The following is a 25,731-nucleotide window of genomic DNA, read 5'->3' on the forward strand; positions in this document are numbered from 1 at the left end:
CTGCTCCACACCTGCTACCCTTACACACACGCCCCTCCCCAGAAAGGCGTAGATAATCTTGCTCCAGGCTTGCAACACCTAGCCAGCAACGGACACCTTCCTTCTTCACATCTTTGCACGAGGAGTCTCTCCCCAGACACGGACACAACCCTACTTCATGCCCTCCACCATGCAAAGCTAAAAACCTCCTCCTCCCCACCCCCATCCAGTACCACACATTAGAGGTCGTTCTACTCCGCACCCCACCCCCCAGCTCAAGATAGTACTACACCACGCCCACAATATTATTTGGATAGACCTATACGGACACACGTGCTTCCCACCATTGTATCTTTCAGTTGTCAATGTAGGGTGTAAACTGTGCGGCACAGAATTTCATTGAGTATCAGCCACTGAGCTGCCCTTGTTCTCAGTGGAATCTGATACATCAGCTCATGCTTCATCTTTTCTACCGGTGCGTCTGTGTGTCCCGGGCCGGGACGTCCGTCTCTCTGTGCATCCGAGTCTGCGGGGAGAGGGGACTGGAGGGGGGTTGAGTTTTGGATACTATAGTCCCCCTCCCCTTCGCTGCCCTCCAGCCTAATGAGCTGCTGAAAAGGAGCAGGCTCCAGCGCGCGTGGCTAGCGGGACTCCCTGATTGGCCAGCTGCGCCTCGCGACCCCCATTCATTAATAAATTAGCGGCACGCTCCAACCGAGCGCGAGGCACCAATCACACCGCAGAGCAGCCGGGGCTGCACCACACACTTTATGGGGATCAGATAAAAGAAAGACAGGGGAGGGAGGCAAAGGGTGCAGGGGGCTTTAAAAGAGAGAGAGGGGGAAAAAAGAATGAGATGAGTGATGATAAATGAAATGAAAAGAAAGCATAAACCCTGGGAGGGGGAGGGGAAAGCTCAAGGGGCCCCGGGGGTAGATTTGATTGTTTTCGGGGGGGTATATATAAGGGGTTTTAAGGAGAGTCGTGTGCCAGACACACAGCCACTGAACCTCAAGCAGCTTCACTTTAACTGGAGTGCCGGGGCGCGTGCCAGCAGCCGGCCCCACCAGGACTCGCTCTCCCACACCCCACCAACAGATCCCAGGTAGAGGCAGCAGGCAACCGGCCCTTCTTCAACTCCTCTCTGGCAAAGGCAGCTGGACCCCCGCCCCCTGTAACAGTGGGACCCTCTCCAGGAGCAGGGAGGGAGGAAGGGGGGACACACGCAAATCTGTCCCTGAAGATTGCAGTGAGGGCCAGTGCAGGGCGAGAGCACTCCGCCAAGAGACAGACAGTGTAAAGGGGAGCCAAGTAAGTCACCGGGTCTCTGCTTCAAACTTTGCGCAAAAAAAACCCCTCAGTTGCTGAGAGCAAAATGCCTTGCTGCTAAGCCCGGCCGCTTCTCTCTGCCCGCGTGCCGGCCTGCCCCGCTGCAGCTGTTTCAAAGGGGGAGATGTCAGGTTCCCAGCGGGGTGGGAACGCAGCCCTGCCTTCCTTGACGGCGCCGGCTGCTCGGAGTTTACTGGCGGGGCTAGAGCCAGAGCGGGCGCGGAGGCGACGTGCCGTAGAGAGCGCGGGGGGCAGGTCGCGGCGCGTGTCAATGGGCGCGTGACAGCTCCACGGCCCAGGGTGGGCAGGGAGCCGGGGGGCGCGGTGCTGCCAGGCCAGGTGAGCGCCCCGCTCCCGGAGCGGGCGGCCTGCAGCCCTGAGATGCGGGGACACGGCGCGATGACGGGGCTTCTCCCGCTCTCGTTGCAGGATGTTCGTGAAGCCGGAGAGCCTGGAGCTGCAGGCGGAGGGGGAGCTGCTGCTGCTGGGCCCGGCCTCGCCCTGCTCCCCCTCGCTCACCCCGCTCTCCTCCAGCTCCGAGGAAGAGGAGGACGATGAACTCCAGGCGCCCTCGCCAGCCCGCCCGGCAGAGGAGCAGCAGGCGCGGCTGCAGCTGAGCCTGAGGCGGCACGAGTGCAAGCGGCGCTCCGGCCGGGCCCGGGCCGGCTCCCGGGGGACCAGGACAGCCGAGACGGTGCAGCGGATCAAGAAGAGCCGGCGGCTGAAGGCCAACAACCGGGAGCGGAACCGCATGCACAACCTGAACGCGGCGCTGGACGCGCTGCGCGAGGTGCTGCCCACCTTCCCCGAGGACGCCAAGCTCACCAAGATCGAGACGCTGCGCTTCGCGCACAACTACATCTGGGCGCTGACCGAGACCCTGCGCCTGGCCGACCACTGCGGCGCCGCCGGCCTGCCGGGAGCCCTCTTCCCCGAGGCCATGCTGCTGAGCCCCGGCGGCGCGCCCGCCAGCACCGCCAGCAGCCCCTCGCCCGCCTCCTCCTGGAGCTGCACCGACAGCCCCCTCTCCTCCTCCTCCGCCTCCTCCTCCTCCTACAGCTGCACTTTATCGCCCGCCAGCCCCGCCTCGGACATGGACTACTGGCAGCCCGACCAGCACCGCTACGCGCCGCCTCGCCCGCTGGCCAGGGACTTTATCTAGCAGCCCCCCTCGCCCCGGCGGTGCGGCCGGCCCGGGCCCTCGCGTCGTGCTGGTGCAATACGGTGCGCGGGGGCTGGCGGAGTTCCCAGGCGAGATGGGGGAAGGTCACAGTGGATCTGACCCAAGCTGGGGTTAGGAACAGCCCCCGCCCCGCAGGGGAACCTCTGGCGGAGACACACGAGGAGGCCGAGCGCAGGGGAAGGGCTGCGAACGAGGCGGACGCCCAAAGGGACGGCGGGGCCTGTGAATCTGCCAAGGAAGCGCCACTGCGTGATGTGCTCTGGTCACCTTGGATTCTTCACTGACACGTTAATGTATGACGGAAAAGTACTTGCGCAGCTGAACTATAGGGCCGGTAACAATATTAGCCACAGATTTGCAATGCCTGGCATCTGCTTTCTTCCCAGTGCTGCCTCAAGGCTGTGGGAATTTCACCTGTCAAACCAAACTTTTCCTCTCTGATGTGCACTTTGTTCAGTTTCCCAGCTTTGTCACAATGCGTTTTTGTCCCGTCCTTCTCGTTCCTGCTCCCTCCCCCTATTTTGCCATCTGTCTCTTATGATTTATAAGGGGGGAAAAGTTGTTTTGTTCGAGGCCCAGGTTAGAAGTCATTGTATAATTTGTAGGCTTTGTAATGATTGAATGCAAGCGTGGAAATTTAGGCTGAACTCTCCCTCAAAAGGAAAAAAATGTAGAGGAAAAGGGGGGGGGAAATCAGGAGGGAGGATTACCTCATGCATTATTTATCTCGACCCTTTAGGGGACGAGGCACTCCCCCATTCTTTCAAGAGATTAAAAATAAATCAACAGACTGAAAACCTAAACAGACACGGAGCATTATAGCGATCAGCCACACACGTGTTCACATCTATTTATTATAAAAGAAAGATTTCATGGAAGATATGTATTTTTTGTATATTTCACAGAGTTTATTCTAGTATGTATTTACAGCTGAAGAGCAAAGGGAGTGTTCTTAAGATAAATAAAGTATATAATTTTCATAACTTGTGTAGCGTTTCTGATTGGAATGTTTACGTATCATCCGGCAGCAAAAGGGGCGAGTGTCATTTATGGTAACCACGAAAGTTTAGGGGGCATTTCTACGAGATGCTAAGTGACTTAACCCCCCCCCCATCCCCCAAAAGCCAATTCAGCAAAGGAGCTCAGCGTAGGTAGAATAGGATCAGGTGTTATTAATACAGACACTAGGTATATTTGCGTGTTTCCATGTAGATAAACACAGGGCAAAGCGATTGCGGTGCTTAGAGACAACACCCGGAAGAAGCGTATATAGTTCCCTAGAAAGAGGGGCGAGGTGTAGACGTGAACGAGCAGACCATAAATAGCAAAAAGCTACTTTTAAATAAATAACTTACGTTTTCGAAATAAAGAGTGAAATTAAGTTATTTTACTCTCAAAATAATTCTACTGGTTTAAGACTTCCGCCGAAATTACATGATTTTACAAAGTTACTGTTAACCCACGATTGAAGAGAACTGGAAAGGTACAGCTAGAGACAATGCCTTTACCTTTCATGACGTTAAATCGTCACAGCTTTATCGTGCTCTGGGTCATACAAATAAATCCACTAGCCTGTACTGTGTATAAATCCAGAGCTGCTGTGAAGTTGGGGCTGCTTGGTCAGTTGACTCATGCTGCAACGCTGAGGAAAGCGAGAACACAGCCCCTTTAAACCTTGCAGTTAATTTAAATTCAGGGAAAGTGCACTGAAGATTTTTGCCCTGCTATTTGCAGTGTCTTTCTACGTGTGGATTGACACAGAAGGAAGTAACGTGATAAATTCTCATCTGTACAAATCCAGTGAGATAAACTGGTTGAAATAGCCGTTTAATCCGATCACTCCCTCGGTTTAAATGGAAAGGCATAAGAGTAAATGTATTCGTATGAAGTCGATGCTTTCTCTGTGCCTCAGAGGTTTATGATTTTATACCATCACTATTGTTTCCAACGGACAACGAATTTACCAAACGGAGCCTCGCCGGCAATGATCAGGAAGCCATAGATCCCGTTACACAGAGCTATTAATTTACTCAAAGCATCTGCTCTAGCAACCCGCTCACAACACACAAAACTTCTGTCCGGGCTGCATCCTTGGCCAACATCATCTCAGCCCAGGAAACACTCAGAAAATTTAGAACAAAATCCTATTTTTTTGAAGTGACCAGGTGTGCATACTCGAATTACTTCAGGACTGTTCTGTGACATCGATAGAAGTTAGCTACTTTTTTGTTCAGGTCATATGTTTTAGTTTAAGGACAAAAAGGGGAAAGAATCAATTTATTCCAGCTTTTTAGAAATTGCTGCTGGGCACGCATAGGAAGTTTTCTTCACCCCAAACAGTGTACTGTATAAAAGTTTTACAACATCGATCCAGTGCACTGTGAAGGCTGGTGGAGGTTTCTAGCGGATCGATGATCCTCAAAGAAAAAACACCCCTAAGACCCAGTAACAGCTGCTTGCGTTGTTCTAAGAACGCCATCGTTCTGTATGTTCTCGACAATCACTTATCCCTCATTTAATCACGTCCACTTATTTAATACACACACACACGAGGAACTACCCATTTAAAATCGTTAAATATTAAATGATTCCCTCCCCACTATAATAAACTATTCAAACACACACCAACACTGACCTATAGTCTTCAGTGCTACTGAGCAGGATTTCAGCCACAAGGAGAGTATCGTAGGGATAGTGTGAAATAGTAGGTCCCCTGCAGGCCCTTGCTTGCTGTACGACTGAAGGTTCTGCCACCCCGATGCTATTCTTAGTCGTCGTCGTCATGTGTGTGTGTGTGTACGTACGTACCCAGAATATAGATCTGAGAAATGCGCATTTGAACATATAGCTAGGTGATAAATATTATGGCATAGACATTCTGGTCCTTTTGCGTGCATAGACCTCGTTTCTATTCACTGCTGAAGTTGTTTTACAAAAAAGGTACAGTCTTGGGAGAAGTTACATTGCTGTTTTCCTTTGCGGCGGAACAACTGTGGAATTATGTCTAGATCCTCAGTGGCATCAGTTTATGAAGCCAGAGTTTTAGGCTGATCACCACCCTGGCAGCGCTTTTTATTCACTTGGCAGCGCTTGCAGTAATTGGTTGTGCGTAGATGACTAGAAAGTCGACTGGATTTTTTCCAAGACGTGCCATGTTAGAGGTCTGTTTCTCTGAAAGCAACTAACTGACAGAAATCTGGGGGGTGGGATCTAAATTAAGTGCGAGGCTTTGGGCCCGATTCTGCCCCCTTCACTGCCGCCGTGTAGTGCCTGGCTCCGTCCTTCCTTATTGTTCTCTAGACGCGAAAGGAAACAAAGTGGAGAGGGCAGATCACGCGGCCCCTTTTATAAAGGAAGAGGGGTTACAATACACAAGCCTTGGGGCCCCATAAACCGGCAATAATCCAGCCCCAGCTGATCTCCACCTCAAGCTGGAGGCGAAGGATGGAGACGTGGACAGAGGCAGGTACCCGAGCTCGCTCCTCTTTTATCGACTTTGAGCGGCCCTGGAAGGGGGGCGGGAGCGGAGAGCAGCAGCTTGAGCCCTTGTCGGAGCACACGAGTCCCGCAGAGCGGGGGCTCCCCTGCGAACCGCCAAGGAACAGGATCTACACACGGGCTGTAGGGGAACGATTCACCCTGGGCGATCTCAGCCCAGGTCGCCAGGGAGGACAGCCAGCATACAGCGTCTGGGATAGGCGGAGGAGCCGCCGGGCAATAGGTCAAAGCCCAGAAGTAGTCGGAGGGCTGTAGCTCTGGTTCACTTTCAGCCTTAAGCAGCACAGCTCTCAACAGCCCGTATATTACCAAGAGAGAGGGGGGGATCTGATACAGGCTGGGTAATTACCCACACTTCCAGCCAAGAGTCCTCCTCCTCCTCCTTAAACGTCCTGCTAACTCCCCTGACCTCGGTGGCGTTACCTCCAGATTTATAGCACTGTCACTAATGAAAATCAATCGGTCCCATCGTCATCATCCACCCTAGAGCACTGGGTGACTTCTGGGGACAAACACCTGGAACTCTTTACAAAGGCGCCAATCCCCACCAAGGAACCGGCGCGGATGGATGTATTAATTAAATAAAATGCGCAGCCCATGAATTCGCCCGGTGCCACGAGATCCTGGGAGCGTGAAACCCGGCCCTTAAAACGCAGTCCCCAAAGAAAAACGTGTGAAAAGAGAATTAGTGAAATTAGGTTAGCCCAATAAAACTTGCGGGGTTCTCTCCCCCCACCCCTCCCCGGCAGCCTTGGGCTAGAATTGCTATCCGGCCAGATCTATTGTTTCCCACCCTGGCAGGGGGTTATTGTGGGATAAATAATTCTTTTTTTAAAAAGTGGGTATTTGCATAATCACTGCTTTGATGTGGCCAGCAATCTCAGGCTGGGTCCCCCCAAATCTGCCATTGGCCTGGAGGAACAAAACAAGACCCACTCTCTCAGGCCACTGAGCGTGTGGGGCAGCGCGTCAGACTAGCTTCTTAACCATCCCTTTTAATAACCAAACTCTAGGAATGCAAAGAGAGTGGGAATATTGCTTTTCTCTTTTCAAGCCAAGCCCCACCGACTCCATTGTCCCACCAAATCTCTGTCCCACATGCACTTTTAAAAGGCTCGTGAGCTCCTATCCCCACAAAGGATAAGTTTTCTCCCTATTAAAGGCTACCACGCAGGTGTGATGAGCAACGCGCCCAGGTGATTAGCATTTCATTATTCTTTTCCGGGCTCCTTCCAGCTCTCAGCAAGGCAGCACAGGACTTGGAGCAGGACATTTCTTCTCCCTGTTTATTTCCAGTCTCCAGGGCCTTGTTCATGGGCTAGACGAGAGAGCGCCTTGTCCTAACAGTAGTGGGAATAAACGCCATGCACTGGTTAGCGGTAGGGCTACAGGAATGGGAAAATATTAACATAACATAAGAACGGCCATACCGGGTCAGACCAAAGGTCCATCTAGCCCAGTATCCTGTCTACTGACAGTGGCCAATGCCAGGTGCCCCAGAGGGAGTGAACAGAACAGGTAATGATCAAGTGATCTCTCTCCTGCCATCCATCTCCACCCTCTGACAAACAAACAGAGGCTAGGGACACCATTCCTTACCCATCCTGGCTAATAGCCATTAATGGACTTCACCACCATGAATTTATCCAGTTCTCTTTTAAACTCCGTTATAGTCCTAGCCTTCACAACATATCATTACTTTACAAAGCCTGGTTTGAGGGGTTCCTTATGAACCAGAAACTTGAGGCGGGTCTTTCAGGGACCTTCAAAATGCTCCAGATTCACCTAGGTTCACTCTGGCAATAAGTCAGATCGGATCAAAGGTGAACATACATATGGATTTGAGTGGAAACCACCATCAGCTGTGTCCAGTTCTCGACACCACATTTCAGGAAGGATGGGGACAAATTGGAGAAAGTCCAGTGAAGAGCAACAAAAATTATTAAAGATCTAGGAAACATGACCTATGAGGGAAGATTAAAAAAAAAGAGGGGGTTGTTTAGTGTGGAAAAGCTAAGACAGAGGGGACATGATAACATTTTTATGTGCTTGAAAACTGTTACACGGGGGGGGGGGAGAAAAATTGTTCTTAACCTCTGAGAATAGGACAAGAAGCAATGGGCTTAAATTGCAGCCCATTTAGGTTGGACATTAGGAAAAACTTCCCAACTGTCAGGGTTGTTAAGCACTGGAATATATTGAGGAGGGAGGCTGTGGAATCTCCATCACTGGAGATTTTAAAGGGCAGGTTAGACAAACACCTATCAGGGATGGTCTAATACTTAATCCTGCCATGAGTGCAGGGGACTGGACTAGATGACCTCTTGAGGTCCCTTCCAGTCTTACGATTCTATGCCTTGGTCAACTCAGTGGTTTCCACCCAAATCCAGGCAAGAACGTGGTGGGTGCAGCTGAGTTTTGGATTCGGACAATAAAAAGAATTCTAGCGGAGATGAGTCCCATTGAACCTCACCTGGGGCGGGGGGTACAATGTAGCCCACAGAGTCTTCGAAGTTTCTTTTACACGGCTCCAGGGGAAAGCTCGTTTTATGGTTTCTGGGGATGAATAGGAATCTCCTGAGTTGAGAGAGATACACAGTTCCATTAAACTGAGCAATAACGTGTCCCAGGGAAGCGAGCTGAATGTGTACTAGAAAAGCTAATCATTCCTCCACAGCTATGGCATTGAAGACTTGGGGAGAAGGGGATGTGAACGGATCCTACTCGTGTACATTACAATTCCTGTCCCTTATTGAAACCTGCTGGTTTCACTTGCATTCCCCACTCATCCAGCCGTTCAGATGTTTTTATCATTTACTGTCTGTAAACCCAATGTGAGCCGCTCTGCCCGAATACAGAGGGGGCGGGAGGGAGGATCACCACTCTGCCCTGTCAGCCTCTGTCGCTTGCAAATAAAAGACCCTCTCCCACCCAGTAGGGCATGTGCCTGACAGCAGTTCATGTCTCTGTAGCTACCGCTGAAGCAGCCTCTGCCTGTGGGAGGATCACGGGCCTTCAGGCTACCACGGCTCTAATTTCTGAAATGCGCAATTTGAAAATAACCCTGAGCTGCCCCCTTTTACAGTTAGTGGAGTGTATGCAGGTTAAGCACAATGCCTCACCAGTGAAACAGACACCACGTGGCTGAAGGCAGATACTGTACTGATACCTACAATTGATGGCACAAGGCGGGGCAGATTTCAAACACATTCCCCTCTAAGATCTGAGGTGATTTTTGTTAACATTTTTGCTTATTAAAACATAGACGGGCTCCCCCTGTTGGGCTCGAGGAGGCAAAACCACAAGTGCTATCCAGTCTATTTTAGCGTTTCCTGCAAATACTTCAAAGCGGACAAAGTGGGGACTATTTGTCTATCCCCCGAGAGCGGACGTTTACAGGTGCTGAGCGTCCCCACTCCCTACTGACTTCAGCTGGAGATGTGGGTGCTGAGCATTTCCCAAGAGCGGGGAGGAAGGAAGGAAATCAGGCCATTAGCCTATCACCAATAAAGTCAATATGTGCTGGGAGTGGGCTGTAAAATGGAACCCTGCCCGTTCCAAATAAGTGGGGGAAAATAGGAGCTGGTTTCCATAGCAGCACCTTGCCATAAAAACGTAATTCCTCCTGACAGAGAGGTCATCTTCCCTTTACAACGAGTTTATGATCCCTGTGTGTATTGTCTTTGGGCATAAAAGCTTCTCTGCACCGTCAGAGCTCAGCGGGCAGTTCTATGACTCTCATGGGGGTTTACTGCCCTCCTTGGCATCAGAATAGCGACGAGAAGCCAAAGCAGTGCCAGTGTGACAAAAGCCTAACCCCCAGGGCTTGCGTTTGCTTTCTTTCACGTAAGGCATAAATCTTGCAACATATCGTCATAACTAAAAAGAGTGTTCTTGACACAGCCATAATTCGGCTGTGTAATTTAAACAAAGATTCCACCCTCCTCCCCCTAGACAAATGTCTGGAAGCAAAGAGAAAGTGGGGCTTTAGTGCATGAATGGCTAGGGCTGTTGATCAGCTGTTCCCCACCCTCACTCCATCCAGGAACTGATCACGCTGCAAAATTAAGTGTAGGAGGCTAGACAATAAAATCTAAGAACTGTAAATTCAACCAATTTATGTTCCCGGGTAAATCTGAACATACATAGACAGTTTGCAGCTAAGAACCAGGAGCAACAGATCTCACCCCCTCCCAATAATAGAAGATTATTTTCCACTGAATATGTGGATTTGTCACCAATCCTTTAGTTTATATGCAATTAAAGATGAGGAATTTGTTTTGCATTCTTATTTCGTTTCTTTGTGGGTCTGAGCCTGCACTCCATGCAAGTTTTTAGTACACAAGGAATGCAAAATCAGGTCTTGCATGTGTCATTTTTAAATTAGCTTGTCATAACGTTTGACATGCCAGAGAAACAAGTAATCCGATTGTACTTTCAAGTAATTCAGTTAGGATGTATACGGTTATTACGGGATTGTAATTTTTGCAGCATTACCAGGTATGCAATCACTGCATGATTTTTGATATTGGATATTTCAGCAGCTTCAAAGTTGTTTTATATTGAAAAGATCAACTATTTTGTGTTTTCAAAGTTAAAAAACTCTTTACCTCAGAAAATATATGTAAAACTTAACTTAAATGTAGCACCTCTATAATAAATAACCCCCCACTTGTCCACAAAAAATGTTTGTGAAGTTCTGTAACAATAAGATTCAACAACTTTTAATGTAACTTGTACAATGATCCCTCAAACCCATGAAAAACAGAACTGATACTGAAAATCCACATAGATCCTTGCCATAGGGTGGCCCTACCTGGAGTACCCCCTCTGGCAGGCCATAGTATGACATGCTGATCTGCCTCAGTTTCCCCCTTGGAATCCACCAGTGCAAAGTAACATTGTCTCTCTTAGCAAGAAATTCAACTGCCACAGCCCACAGATCCTCATAGTAAAACTTCTCAAAACCCCAAAGTAAAACTAAGTTATAATACAGTAACTCTTCAATCCCATTGAAAGGTCAACAATTCCCCCTCTGCCACCATCATCCAGCAGGAAGTTATTAAGCACTCTATCATGGTCCCTTCTCCCTGAGAATTAAGACCTAGTTCTCTCCCACAAGTCTTTTCTGGTAGTCCCAGCTCAGGTCTCCTGAAACAGAGCTACCGGCAATATTCCAGTCAGCCAGGCCTCACTGCCTGCAGTCCTTTCCTGGCTCAGGGAACTGCCCTCCAGGGCCAACCCCTTGTTCCCCTAACCAGCTGGGTTCCTCCCCATCTTCCTAAGGGCCTCTGGACAAGCTCTCCTTTAATCTGTCAGGGGATTGCCAGCTCTGGCCAATAACAGCCTTTTGTTCTTCCCAATAGCTCACTGTAAGAGCTTTCCTCTGCTACTTCTTTCTGGGGGTCTCCTCTCCTCCTGAGGCAGCTTTCACCTGCCCTTCTCTGTCTCCCTCAGTCAATGGTCTTAGGCAGCTCTGACTCACCAGTTCTCACTTAACTTCTTTCAGGGGCCTTCCAAGCAGCTTTCATCTGACTTCCTTCAGGGACCTTTTTCATTTAGGCCCCAACCCAGGTGCCCTTTTGAAAGCCTAAGTGGGTAGAAGAGGGGAAGGGAGTGAGCAACTTACCAGCCACAGGTGTACAGACCATTTATTTCTTAAAGTGCCAATGTCACCTTGAGACAATCCTAAACTAGGTCCAGGTCCTTCAGTGACAAAAGCTCCTGTGGAAATTTGCACCCATGAGGAGTCCCATTGACATTAACTCCATTGGGACTAGGCAGCTGTGTAAAGTTCTGCATGTGCATAAGACAGGGGCCTTTAATGGTGTAGTTGATGCCACATATCAACATATATATTATACATGGGACGGTAATTAAATATGCATGCACTACAATTCTGCATACTATCTTTCCTACAAACTCTATCCCAAAATATTTACAGGGTTCTTGTGCACACAAGTCCAGTTAAATAGTTAGCAAGGTCATGATCCCACGAAGACTTACACATGCTTTTAACAATAGGACTTTTCACAGTGTGTAACGTTAAGCATGTAAGTAAATCATTGCATGATTGGGCCCTAAAATAATAGGGGGAAAGGAAAAACAAGTCACTGGGCTGGGAGTCTGGAGACTTGGGGTCTATTCCCAGTTTTGCCGCTGACCTGCTGGGTGACCTTGGGCAAATCACTTCATCTTTGTTTCCCTTCTCACCCTTTTGTCTTTCCTGTTTATTTAGACTGTAAGGTCTTTGGGGCAGGGACTTTTGTCATCATGTGTTTATACAGTGCCTTGCACAATAGGCTCTAGGCACTATTGTAATGCAAACAGTACATACAACTAATAGTCAAAGGAGAAAATATTGTTTTTCATATGATATTTGGAATGAGATAGAGAGCTGATGTGGCAGAGAAGTTAAAAACAGCTTGTTGTAGGCTTCTCCTCATCCCCATTTGACAGGGAAAAATAATAAATAAAATACAATAATTACTACTACTAATAAACACATGGAACAGGGAGGCAGTGAGCAGTGTGGATGTAGCCAGCGGGGAGAAGAGTAGAGAGTTCAGGGACCTGGAACACAGAGAGATAACAGGAGGGAGGGACACTTGCCTGGAAACTGAGGTATGCCTGGCTCAGAGTGAGTTATTCTCCTCTGCGTGGCTTTTCCCTCCCTTTCTGTCTTTTCCCCCTCCTTCCTCATCTGACTTTCTGTGGAAGGAGAGGAGGTGGCAGGGAAGTAGTTCTTCATGCTTCTGAAATGTGCTGACAATGTGTCCCCTCCCCTCTTTAATGGCTGGTCCACTGCAGGATAATTGCCTGCTACTGCTACCAACTACTGGAGTAATTCCTGTAGCAGGGATTCAAACTGCTGAAAACTCAAGAAATATATAGGCTGATGGGAAAGGAGTAATGCTAACCTTGTATAAGTATAGGAGGATCAGTCTTTTTACCTCTTGCTTCTTGGTTGGTGGAGATGACAGTAGCCTTCTGCCATGAATTTTCCTTTGGGATAGGCTAGCTAACAAATACAGAAGGGTCATTCTGCCAGAGGCTATTGCACTGAGAGTGGGGAGGATGGGGTTAGGGCATCAGGGAGGGGATTAGAGAGGGATGTCATCTGGGAGACAGGCTGCATGGAGGTCATGGAAGGCTTTAGGAGGGCAGTTTTGAACTTGACCCAGAAATGAATGAGGAGCCCATGAGGATGAAGTTGATATGGTGATGTTTGTGTGGAAGAAAGCAAGCAGCCGCTTCCTCTGCATACAGGTGTCTGGAGGTCTTAATTTTAGGAGACCATATAGAAGAGAAATGCGTTGTCAAGGGAAAAGGAGATAAAGACATGGATGAGCAGAGCTGAAGCTGAGGCAGTGGGTTACATGATGTTACTGAGGTAGGGGCAGGGCCGCCCAGAGGGGGGGGCAAAGGGGGCAATTTGCCCCGGGCTCCGCAGGGGCCCCCAAGAGAAGAGCGGAGGCTCCCGCCTCCGCCCCTCTCCTGGAGCCTCGGCGCATCAAGCGCCGAGACTCCGGCCGAGCCCCTGAGCCCCGCCCCGAGCCGCATGGTGAGGAGGCGGGGCTGGGAGCTCCAACAGGGCCTGAGCCCCGCCCCGCTCAGAGCGGCTTGGGGAGGTGGCGGGGCAGCTGCCTCCGCTCGGCGTGGAGCTCGCAGCCCCGCCCCCTCACCACGCGGCTCTGAGCGGGACGGAGCTCAGGCCCTGCCAGCGACGCGCTCGGTAAGAGGCCGAGGCCGGGGCCGGGGAGAAGCGGGGGCCGGGGCCAGGCGGCGGGGGAGAAGCGGGGGCAGCGGCCCGGGCCGGGGCCGGTGCCGGGGCCGGGGCCAGGCGGGGGGGGGGGCGAAGCCGGACCCGCCGCCGTCGTCGTCGTCGTCGTCGTTGTCGAAGCGCAGCCCGGTCTTCGGCGGCGGGGGGCCTCTTCTGTTCCGGGACCCGCTGCCAAAGTGCCCCCGGAATCCTCTGGGCGGCCCTGGGTAGGGGGAAGGAGATTTCCCAGTATGGGAGATGAGGGAGTCTATTTGGAGAAGGTTAGTCAGGGAGGAGTCTCTAGAGGTGTCAAAGGATAGCTATAGTTCTGTATCATCAGCATCATAGTGGTAATTAAAGTTAAAAGTAGAAAAAACACCACCAAGGAGATAACAGAAAAAAGCAGACCCCTGACAACTGTACCTTGTTGGTGACTCTAGTGGGGTGTGTCTTGTCTCAGAGATGGAGAAAGAGCAATAGATATGGAATCATGTGAGCAGGGCATGTATCCACACTGCTAAAACTACTATTACAATCAGCAACCTTCTTAGCAGTCTCTGCAGAGAACCCAAAGACTGAATGGTCAGGGAGACCGCACTCTTTCTTATCCCTGCAAGTTGTCTTGCCTGGTCAAGTGTTGAGGCACATTTGAAGGAAATGGTGGGACTTTTGTAACATCTGGTGTAGTGAGACAAAGAACTTCATTTCCCCAGTACACTAATAAATACACCTCTACCCCGATATAACATGAATTTGGATATAATGCGGTAAAGCAGCGCTCCGGGGGGGAGCAATGGGCGGGGGCTGCGCGCTCCAGTGCATAAAAGCAAGTTCAATATATCGTGGTTTCACCTATAACGCGGTAAGATTTTTTGGCTCCCGAGGACAGCGTTATATCAGGGTAGAGGTGTACTGAATTCACAAGCAGCCATCCAAGTGTGACAAAATACTAATAAAGTTATAGGAAAAGCAGCTCATCACAATCAGGTTTAGAATTGGGCTGGAACCAAAACTTCAGATCCAAACATTCCCAAAAAGTTGTAAGAGTTCAGAGATGGATCCATACTTTGGCTCTCAGGCCATCTTGCATTCTGTGCTTTTCAAAATTGACAAATGAGAGGTTTGCAGCATGGAAAGACACTGTAGATCTTAAATGATCAAAACAATGGGCTTTATTTGTAATATGCTATTTGTGTGTTTTTGAAAGGCCACTTTGCAATGAAGAAACACCACTTGCTGCATGCAGATAGGTGCGCTGCTTCCTTTGTGACGAATGAGTGCAGAATCTGTTTAATACATGCTTTACATCCAAGCTTTCCCAATGCTGCTCCAAAGTTGATTTCTGCATCTTTATGAAATGTTAGATGGCTGCTTCAGAGCCATATACAAGGCCAGAGTATTCACTGGTGATGTCAACAGGCCTTCTGTTTCACCCAGCTGAAGTAATCAGATAAACTCAGCGTGAAGGAATAAAACTGAGCCAGAAGCAAGGCTAACGGTTAAATGAAGGCTAAGCCTGTGTTTTTCAAGCAAGCATAGAAGGCTTATTGGGAAGAGTTTGACTCTGTGGCAAAGCGCTCAAGGCAGCTGCACTCACCAGTACATTCAAGCTGTTGAACAGTAGACAGTAACTGCTTTCCCTAATCTTATTTTTGTAGGTAAGGACAACAATCATACTCAGAAATACAGGCACTCTCTTTCAGACTGGCAGTATATGCAGATCCCAGTGTAAGGGTCACACTTGCAAATATATGCATGTGCCCAAGCAAACAGAAAATGTTCTATTTATAATCTCCTCAATTAGTGATTTTCATACACAATAAATAGACTATAAGCCCTTTGAATTGCTCTGCAAAAGGAAACCTTCTGAGAACTAGGGACTTGGCTGTTGGGAAAAGGGATGGGTCAATGAGGGTATCGATAAATGCAAAAGTTGGAGACACACTGTCCATAGAAACACAGAAACAAATCCTATGTTGACTGGGTCCTGTAAAAATTTATCTTTCACTGTAAGCTGATCTGGCCCAGGCAGTATTGTTAGTGTATATTTAAAAGGATCTAGATAAATATCCTCTGCAAAATCTCAACTGTGTGCACTTCTTGTATAATGAGCCCATTTCTACAGCCCTACTTACTTAGGCAAAAATCCCATTGTGTTCAGTGAGAGTTTTATCCAAATAGGAGTCACAAGATCTGTCCCAGTATTTAGACACCAACTCCCAGATCTTCAAAGATATTTAGGCATCTAACTCCATGATCATAAAGGTTCCTGCTGGTCTTAAAATCTATTAAACTGTGAACATAAAAGGTTGCATAACTTCAGTGGGATTGCATAGGACTAAGTGGGGGCAAATTTGGCTCTAGTAGTTGGTCCTGAATGGTCAAAACTAAACTCAGCTGAACTGCCAATGGGGCTCTGAGATCTGTCTGCAAGCATCTAGCTTTATTCTGTCTGCTATTTTTAAATCTACAATCATTAGCATGGGGTATTGAATTCAGAATATGTGATGAAAGAAAAGCAAGAACATTAGATAACAAAAGAGCAGCGCTTCCATTTAAAATAATTTTTGCTCTCAAATCTATTTCTCTTCAGAGTTTTTTTTCTTTTTTTATTTATTTGGCCACTTTTAATCAGAGATTGGATTGGGTCTCTGAGGATTGCTCAACGTTTCTATGCCAGGGAGTTTGAGAAATAGTGCAGCAAGTTACTGAAAGTTGTTCTTACGGGAAAGGAATATTGATTGCCTTAGCTACCCATGAACAATCTTGCTCGCTCTCATCTTTTAATAAAGGAGAAAGAGAGACTGGACCAAAGCTGATGGCATATTTACCTTCATGAGTTTTTTTAAAAAAAGTTAATTACTGCTTGGAGCAAGTTGGTATGGCTGTCCTGAGCTGTCTTTTATTAGTAGTCCCCTTCATTAATTTCCCTTGCTGGATTTGCTGCTAATAGCTGCTTGGTCCCAGACAGCACAAAGCAGCATCTGTGCCATTGAGCAGAAAAGCGGGAGTCAGGCAAAGGGGGGTGGGGGTAGACGCCGTTTACAAATCAACCCTTATTAACATGATGGCCTACTCTAGGGGGACTGCATCCCTCAGCCCCTAGCATCAAGCACAGCAGTTTAGACTTCAACTTTGCTAATATCAACTGGTGCTCCCGAACTAAGGAGAGAGACAAAAACCACCTCTTGCATGACCGTGCAAGTTATATAGCTCAACTGACTGTTAACATCGCTGGACTCATTAGTTTGGTTGATTATTTTTTTTAAAGACAGGGGACGGGAAGAAGGAGATGGTTAAATACAATAAAACAGATGTAATAATACACTCACGTTGAACAATATAATAATCAGTGATGCCTCAGTGACAAAAAAAAATTAAAAAAAAAACAGATCCTCAGTTGTCCTGGTTTTATATGGGAATGAGGGACAGACACTATAGCTTTGAAAACAGCTATATTAGTTACTGTTATGGAGCCAGCTCCTGAAGACCTTAAGGTATGTCTACACTGGCAGTTACAGCACCGCTCAGAGAGTGCTGAAGGGAAACCACTGTTGTGTATTCACACTGACAGCTGCCTGTGCAATAGCGTGTTCACACTTGTGGCACTTGCATCTGTATCTGGAGCATTGCACTCTGGGCAGCTATCCCACAGAGCATTTCTTCCTCTTCTGCCGCTAAGAGTTGTGGGAAGGCGGTGGGGGCGCGGGGCATCTTGGGTCCTATCCCAGTGCCCCGCGATGCATTGCTTCACATCCCAGCAATCCTTGTGCTTCCATCCACATTTGGCGCCATCTTTCAACGGTTTGTGTACTACGCACTTTGCCTCTTCGTGCTGCAGGAATGGATCCCAAACTGCTGACCAGTATGCTGCTCACTCTCACTAACACATCATGAATGGCAGTGGAGTTATCTCTTAAACTACAAAAGCAAGAGGAGTTTGACACTGGTCTTGCCACACGTAGTATCTACAACATGAGATTGCTTGTGGCATTCACGGAGGTGCTGACCACAGTGGAACGCCGGATTGGGCTCGGGAAGCAAGCACTGAGTTGTGAGATCACATCGTCATGCACGTCTGGGACGACAAGCAGTGGCTGCAGAACTTTTGCATGAGGAAAGCCACATTCATGGGATTGCTTGAGGAGCTCGCCCCAGCCCTGTTGTGCAAGGACACGAGAATGAGAGCTGCCCTGCCATTGGAGAAGCATGTGGCAATTGCACTGTGGAAGCTACCAAACTGCTACCAAACGGTCGCTAACCCTGTTCCGGTGGGAAAGTCAACTGTTGGACTCGTGTTGATGGAAGTCTGCAGGGCCATTAATTGCATCCTGCTCCAAAAGCCTGTGACGCTGGGCAATGTGTGTGACATTGTGGCTGGCTTTGGACAAATGGGCTTCCCTAACTGTGGAGGAGTGATAGGTGGCACACATATTCCAATTCTGGCTCTAGACCACCCAGCATATTAAGCGGAAGGGATATTTCTCAATGGCTCTCCAGGCACTTGTGGATCACTGTGTGAGTTTCATGGACATTAATGCAGGCTGATCTGGAAAGGTGCATGATGCATGCATCTTTCAGAACACTGGCCTGTTCAGGAAGCTGCAAGCAGGGACTTTCTTCCTGAACCAGAAGATCACCATAGGGGAAGTCAAAATGCCCATCGTGATCTTGGGAGACCTTGCCTACCCCTTAATGCCGTGACTTATGAAGCCATACACAGGGCACCTTGACAGCAGCAAGGAGTGGTTCAACAACAGTCTGAGCAAGTGCAGAATGACTGTTGAGAGTGCTTTTTGCTATTTAAAGGCTTGCTGGCACTGCCTATATGGAGGCTGGACCTGCCCGATGACAATATTCCTATGCTTATAGGTGATTTAAGGGGTGGGGCTCACGTTTGGTCATCTGAGGGCAGAGCAGTACAGTTCAAACGGATGACCAGAGAGGAGAGAACAGACATTGTGGGATACCACCCGGAGGCCAATCGCAGCGCTGTAATCACCATGGTGTCTACACTGGCACCACGTCACTGTACCCTGGCACAGAAAGCTGTATGCCTCTTGTTGGGGGTGGTTTTTTTTTTTTTTAACAGCACTGCAACTGCTCAGTTTCTGTGCACTAAGTGGCTTGGCAGTGTGTACACCTCGGCAGTTACACTGCAGAAAGCTGCTTTACTGCACAGAAACTTGCCGGTGTAGACAAGGCCTTAGTCAGGACCAGATTCTGCTCCCCTGATGCCTGTTGTGGCACCTTACTGAAATAGTGGTCCCAGTGAAGTAAAAGGGATTAATCACAGAGTAATGGTCTACTCAACAAGAATGGGGCCCTCAGGTTGTAATCAGGCCTCCCTCAAGCAAAATTACCATTGCTTCCCCAATGCCACAGATTTGCATCTTTCAGTATGGTATTTTGTATTATCAGGCATGCATTTCTAGATTGTTTATTCACTCGTTTGGTGAGCCTGGGACATATAAGATTGAAGTCCCAGGGAGGGATGAATTAAGGCATTCTGAGCAGTGTGGGCACAGAGCAGTCTAGAGCTCTCATGGGCCCATCCCCATGCTGTGGCAATGGTGCTTAGGCAATGCCCCCCCCCACCATCCCTCCTTGGGGTGGCAGAAGCTTTTGGAATCTAGATGAATGGGGCAGTTCACACCTCTAGGAACTATTGGTCTATTGTTTCAGGCTGCCTGCAGACTCAGGCAGGCATCACTTCTATTTGGCTCATATTCAACTTTTCTTTGCATTCATGAGAGCTGGAGACACTTTTTTTTTAAAGTTGTTTCTGAGCTCATCATAGGATTCATTTAAAACATGTACATTGAGTGTAATCTACAAATGATATATTGTGAGATTTATTGAATCCATTTAAAAATAGATTGGGACAGAAAGAGGGGATGAAAGTGGATTTAAAAGATAGGCGACATTATTAATGTTATTTTTCATTGTGAAAAGTGATATTCCATTGTAATATTAATTCCACCTTTGTTTGAAATATTCTTGGAACTCTCCATTTCATTTATTGCTGCAGTGGCTGTCTTGTTTTTTTCCCCTTAATAGCAAAGTTACGGGAAAAACTCTCCTTTAACTTTCTGAGGGCTAGATTTTGCTTTCATTTCTTGCCCTGTGCACAGGGCAATGCATTGGTGCACCCCCTCCCTCCAGAAATAGCACAGGGGTGGGTAGAGGCATGATTCCTTCCAAACTTCCCCATGTTTCAGGTGGGGAGTAGAAACTTGATCCTGATCTATTCAAATAGTAAACTATTACCCACCCTGAGCTGGCTCAACTGTTCTGGCTGGTGCATTAAGGGGGAGACGAGGCTCTGGCCTCTCCCCTGCCCTCTCATTTTCTACCCACCTGCTTTGGATGGGTAGGTGCGTGCAGCAATAAATATACCTAAGAAAAAGCATGTATTTTTCTTGGCTACTATTTGATTTGTCTCCAGGTGAAATAAAGGTACCAGATTCTGGCCTGACTCACCTGTTGTGCAATGCTATTGAGGCCAGTGGGGGGGGGGTTTATGGGATATACAGTAAGTCAGGACAGAATTACCCCTGCATTTGCTACGTTAAAATATTCTACTCCCTGATCCATATGCAGATATTGATACTTATTTCTGCTCTCCCTGCCCTCTGCATGCCAATCTCCCCTCAGTATCAACAGGAGCTCAATCACTGACCGTATCCACCACCATATAGATCTAAGAGCCAGACTTAGCCCTGATGGAGGTGATGGAGAAGCAGCTGATGTCCTGCTCATCCATTCAGTAAGGATTAATCCCAGGCTATGATATCCCTTGCTTTGAATAATCAGTGACCAGAGACACAATCTAACTAAGGAATTAGAAGGCAAACCAGATTAAAATAAAATCTATTCCACTCTAGTGCAGCTGTGGTCATTCTGGAGAGGTGGTGGGCTTTGTAGAAACAAAAGAGTGATGGGAAACCTCAGCAGAAACATTATTTTTCGGCTCTTGGTATCTCCTGTGAATATTCAGTGTCTGCGCCTGCTGCCATTGAATTCAAAGGGAGCGCTGCTATTGTCTTTAAGGAGAGCAAGTTTCTGTTTGAGCCCTCTCTTCCACCTCCCTCTATTCCTGTGAATGAGAAACTGATCATAAAGGCACCCATATGAGACTTATCCAGCTAAAGTCAATTGAAATGGGTAGCTAAGACCAGACAGTCAGCGAGAAATAACTGCGCTGTGCTGAGGCCAGAGCATGCTCCATGAGGCTCTGCAATTCCGGAGGGGATAAGGATTTGCATCCTCCGTACTGCACTGTGGCCAGTTCAGCAAATCCATTATAAACATCCAGTGTAATCCCGGTTTTCTGTGAAGGAGCAGGCCTTCACACGGTTGGAGTGCGTCACGTGGCAGGGGGATTGGATGGAGGGACTGCACAGTGGGCATTGTTCTAGGAGGCTTGTCTGGAAATGCTCTTCCTCAGATAGGCAGCAGTTGCCGCTGAGTGCCTCTACAGTGCACTGCTGCTGGGATCTAACTCATTTAGCCTCCCCTCCCCCTTGCAGATGGACTCCGTGATGATTGCATCATAACTGATTTAACTGAGGCAGTGTTTAATCCAAAGGGGAACACAGGTCCTCCAGCTACATTCTGCTCCCTCTTCTGTTAAATAATTAACACAGCTTTCCTTGTAACTGTCACCCCAGGTTCCTGCTTGCTGAGAAACTGCAGCAATACACGCATTGCTGTGTTTGCCATCCATGTGGAGAATGAAGGCTATTCAGAGGAGGAATGACAGTTACAGGCTGGTGGCATGCAGGCTCTGGAGTTAATGTTGCCACCTGGAACCTTTTAACTTCATCTGCAAACAATTTTCAGTGTTTCAGCAACATTACTCCAGTGATTTCAAACCAATCGGTCAGAGACACAAGGAGCCAATGAAAAAAAGCTTCTCTCCAGTAGAGTTTTTGGATATTATTTTTATGGATGGGTAATATTACCGCTCTAGCACCCCCTGGGGGCTGTCTCAGAGGCTTGGGAACAGCCCTGCTGCTGCATTGTTCAAGGTGTCGGCCTCCTTGCAGGGGGGAGTTAAAGTACTCCAAACAAAAAGTCAGGCTGCTTCCACTGCCCACAAAAAACACAAACCTACACCACTGGGAAGCCAAAGGGGGGTGGGTGAGGAATGGGAAAAAATACAGGCCCTTCCTTCACCTGCCTGAGAGGGCCTGTCTGGCCAAGGCTCTCAAGCTGTTTCACCAGGCAGCAGCCCTGGCTTCCAAGGGCTGGGGAGGCGGTGAGGTGCAATCCTGCTCCTTCAGAGCTGGCACGCTCAGCCGGACTAAGCAGTGATCCTCCCTTTTAAGGACATGCCCATCTCCAGGCTTGACAAGCTTTGCAGCTGCTTGCTGGGTTGAGGCTCACTGTGCCCAGTGGAGGTTTTTAACCCCTTCCTGACAAGAGTGGGGATTTGCCTCACTACAAGAAGTAAGAGCTGAGGAGTCTCAGGGATCAGTGTCTAAATTTATGTCTCTGGATCAAAAAGTGTGTAGGTTACCTAAAGGAGTGCACCATCTTGAATTCAAGAATGCATATGGCTGCCACACAGCTGGAGAGATCTCTCTAATGCATTGTTGACACCAATGTGAAAGACTCTGAGCGATGTCTCAGGCCAGGAGAGTAGAGGGCAAACATTTATATAAAGCTACTAAGGCCATTTTATTCAATAATGAATCATTAGAAGAGAAAGATTCTGGGCTCTGGAGGGCCCTTTTTACATAGGAAATGTCCCACAGCACTCGGCAGTTGTGTTAAATGCCGGTAATATCGTGGAAGTGTCCATTGCCTTCACTACCCTCTTGCTGATAGTTCCTCCTAAGCCATGGAATCTGCTGCATTTTGGGACATCCTAGTTGGCCAGGCTGTTAGATTTGCCCCATACACTTTATAAAAAGCACCAGGAGATCCCCAGTCTCCACCTGGATACTCAGAGAGAGCCAGAAGTAGAAGGGACCACATCTCCTTGGAAGGACAGAAAGATCTCTTCACCCACCCCAAACTCCTGGCAGCACCAGAGTGTAAGCACTGAGTATAAACCTGAGCCCTTGGCTGTTACTTGAACCAGGCCGAGAAGAGAGAATAGTTTCTTCTCTCCCTTCTCAGACCTAATTTCCTTATGAGTAAAGTGACAACATTCTATAGAGACCAAAACACAGGCCACAGAACAGCTTTTGTAGGATGATCATTCTAGCACTTATATAGTGCTCTAGATCTTCAAAGTGCAATATAAACATTAACTAACTAAGCCCACAACACCCTTTGACAGAGGCAATTTATCATTCCATTAATAGATAAGAAAATAATTGAGACTCACTTAGGTTAAGTGATTTTCCCAAGGTCATGTAAGTCAATAGCAGAACTGGGATTTTTGGTCACTAGGTCCAAACTGAAATCTGTAACCTAGAAATGAAATGCTCTATATCCAGCACTCACCCCTGAGTAATCCAGTGGGTGGGACAGAGGGAGTGCTCAGTGGTTTGAGCATTGGCCTGCTAAACCCAGGGTTGTGAGTTCAATCCTTGAGGGGTCCACTTAGGGATTTGGGGATTGGTCCTGCTTTGAGCAGGGGGTTGGACTAAATGATCTCTTGAGGTCCCTTCCAACCCTACTATTCTATAAATAAAATGGATAGTTGCAGTTCCCTGTGATTCAAGTTGCTGCCATTCTGAGCCTAATTCTGAAGACACCCTGATTTTACACTGGTATATCTCGATTGCTTTACCTGGAGTTACTTCTGATTTACATTGGTGTGAGATCAGAATCAAGCCCTAGGCCATAGTGGCTTTGGCCAGTGAAGCCTTGCAAGGAGAGCTCCCAATAAAGGAAAATCCACCTGGAGGAGGTTTCAGTAGCACAAGGCACCCTTAACCCCCACACTGGTGGGGCAGGGGGAGGGGCCCTGCAGCTGGCCAATGCAGCCTCAGAAATGGACAGCATTATGCTGTTCACTAGGCCTGGCCAGGGCTACTAGGATTCAGCACATAACCAGGCATGCTCCACCAGGGGGGCCCCTTTGGAGGCCTGGTCACAGGTTATAATATCCCTGCCCAGGGGTGAATCCTCTGGGTTTAGGTGGTGCAGTTTGTACCCCCTTGTGCTAGCAGCAGTGACTTGATTTCCGATGGGATATTTGTTATTCGTAACTAGTCACTGGACTACCTTACAAGGGAAGCAGCAAAACTGACCAGGCACAAAGTGCTGTGCAATGCCCAAAGGAACCCAACTAACACAACTGAGCAGCACTTGGCAATCCAGGTGATTTGCCATTGTTTAGGCTGCCAGTAACCCTCGTAGCTTCTCTGGCAGGCGGTCATTGCCACTCGCTACAGAGTGACACACTAGCTGCTTCTCATTAAAGGTCTGTAGTAACTGATGCTTATCCGTGACTCCTATAATCCTGAGCTCCCTGACTCAGAAGTCTTGCACCAAAATAAACAACAGACAGACCATTACAATGTGTCCTTATTGCAAACAACTACTGCCAGGAAGATGTGCTGAAAGAGCAGGCTGCTGAGGTTACCTTTCTTAAAGCCAGCTCACTGATAGCTGAGTCAGTCTGCTACTGCTAACTCAAAGGCAACCATAAGCTAGAAAGCCACTCAGGGCTAACCAGGGCAAAGAGAAAGCCCATTTTCGAACACCCAGGGAACCACAGGAAGAAAACTACCAACCTTTGGTTCTGACCTCACCCACCGGATGCTTGTTGAAAATGGATATAAAACATTAGATCATCTCCTTGTGGGCCAGGTTCTGATTCCTTCCTCACAGCACGTAGCATCTCAGTATGCTACTCCTCAAAGCGATAACACTGAAGTAATTGGGGCTGCACATGGAGCGATGGACTATTCAGTGTTAATAATGGGATCAGACTCCGGCCTTGGGTGGTTTAGGTTACACAGCATCTCAGAAAACACTGGGGACTCAGTGAAAGGGCCTGATCCAAAGCCTGTTGGAGTCAACAGAGAGAGACACACATGAAAATACAACCTGCTGTAACGATGTGATGTGCGTTCCATCTTCTATAGTGCACTGGGAAAACTCAGCAAAATGGCATCATGCACATTTATTTTCCTAATGATTTATGACAAACACTGGCATATGTGGGCCTTTTTATGGTGAAAAGATACAGTATAATAAGGGTCTGTAATTGTTAGAATAAAGCGATACTGCTAACGCGCTTAAGATTTATAATTTAGATTTTTGTTAAGAAAAAAGCTTTCTATAAATCTCATAAATAGAAAAAAATCATTTTGTAAAAATGTAAATGAAAAGATTTATTTGTTTTTGGTTTCTCTGTAACAGCTCCTCGGAGCAGAAAGGTGTTACAGAAATGGTTACGGTGAAATTCCTTCCTCCATCACAGGCTGCCTTTGGAAGTCCTTGTGAGAATCACTGCAGACAATTACCCACAGGGATAATTATACTTGCCCACATCACAGGGATATTTTGAGGATAAACACATTAATGACTGTCAGGTGCCCAGATACTAATCTAATGGGGGCCATATAATTATGTGAGATGGATAGACTGTGAAAGAAAACAATTCCATGGTTCTAATACATGACAACCAAAAGTGAAACTGACTAAAGATAGTGAAAATGATCAGTTTAATTTCATTGTCTACCGGAGTGAAATAAAAAAGTAAAACAAACAATATAAAAAGTAAATTAGCTATTTAAGATGCTGTCAGATTTAATTATTAAAAGTGTTATTAGTGCTGATAGTTACTAGGCATGGCAATGTTAGTTGCTTATAATTTATTAGGACCCTTCAACCAATCTGAGAAAATTAAAAAAACACCCTATAGAGTTCTGCAAAAAGGCTTTAATGTAACATTTTTGAAGCCTATTAATTCCTGAAACCTTACTATCTTTTTTTCCTTCAAATTCTATAGCTGTATTTTCCAGAAGCACTAACTCATGTGCACACAACTTTTGTCACTAGGTTAAATCCA

At 47.7% G+C, this 25,731-nt stretch overlaps 1 protein-coding gene and 2 long non-coding RNA genes across 5 annotated transcripts; 2 read left to right on the forward strand and 1 right to left on the reverse strand.

Annotated features, from left to right (window-relative positions):
- Window positions 1–933: 933 nt before the first annotated feature.
- On the forward strand, window positions 934–3,929 carry NEUROG2 (neurogenin 2). Of its 3 annotated transcripts, none has more exons than XM_039539239.1 (2): window positions 934–1,084; window positions 1,738–3,929. In XM_039539239.1, the coding sequence occupies exon 2, from the start codon at window positions 1,739–1,741 to the stop codon at window positions 2,468–2,470; it is 732 nt and encodes a 243-aa protein (XP_039395173.1). In that variant the 5' UTR covers window positions 934–1,084; window position 1,738; the 3' UTR covers window positions 2,471–3,929. The 3 variants fall into 3 exon arrangements, with proteins under 3 accessions (XP_039395173.1, XP_039395172.1, XP_039395174.1); XM_039539238.1 differs by having other exon boundaries at window positions 934–1,290; window positions 1,738–3,927; XM_039539240.1 differs by lacking the exon at window positions 934–1,084 and adding an exon at window positions 1,401–1,451.
- A 2,370-nt stretch (window positions 3,930–6,299) lies between these two features.
- On the reverse strand, window positions 6,300–11,591 carry LOC120405607. The gene is made up of 3 exons (XR_005598718.1): window positions 11,475–11,591; window positions 8,463–8,566; window positions 6,300–7,329 (listed from the first exon to the last, which is right to left on the reverse strand). It is a non-coding gene; the product is annotated as an uncharacterized LOC120405607 (long non-coding RNA).
- A 2,080-nt stretch (window positions 11,592–13,671) lies between these two features.
- On the forward strand, window positions 13,672–21,676 carry LOC120407045. Its single transcript, XR_005599763.1, has 2 exons — window positions 13,672–13,724; window positions 21,425–21,676. It is a non-coding gene; the product is annotated as an uncharacterized LOC120407045 (long non-coding RNA).
- The last annotated feature ends 4,055 nt before the right edge of the window (window positions 21,677–25,731 follow it).

This window comes from Mauremys reevesii, linkage group 5 (assembly GCF_016161935.1).
Source record: "Mauremys reevesii isolate NIE-2019 linkage group 5, ASM1616193v1, whole genome shotgun sequence".
NCBI lineage: Eukaryota > Metazoa > Chordata > Testudines > Geoemydidae > Mauremys > Mauremys reevesii.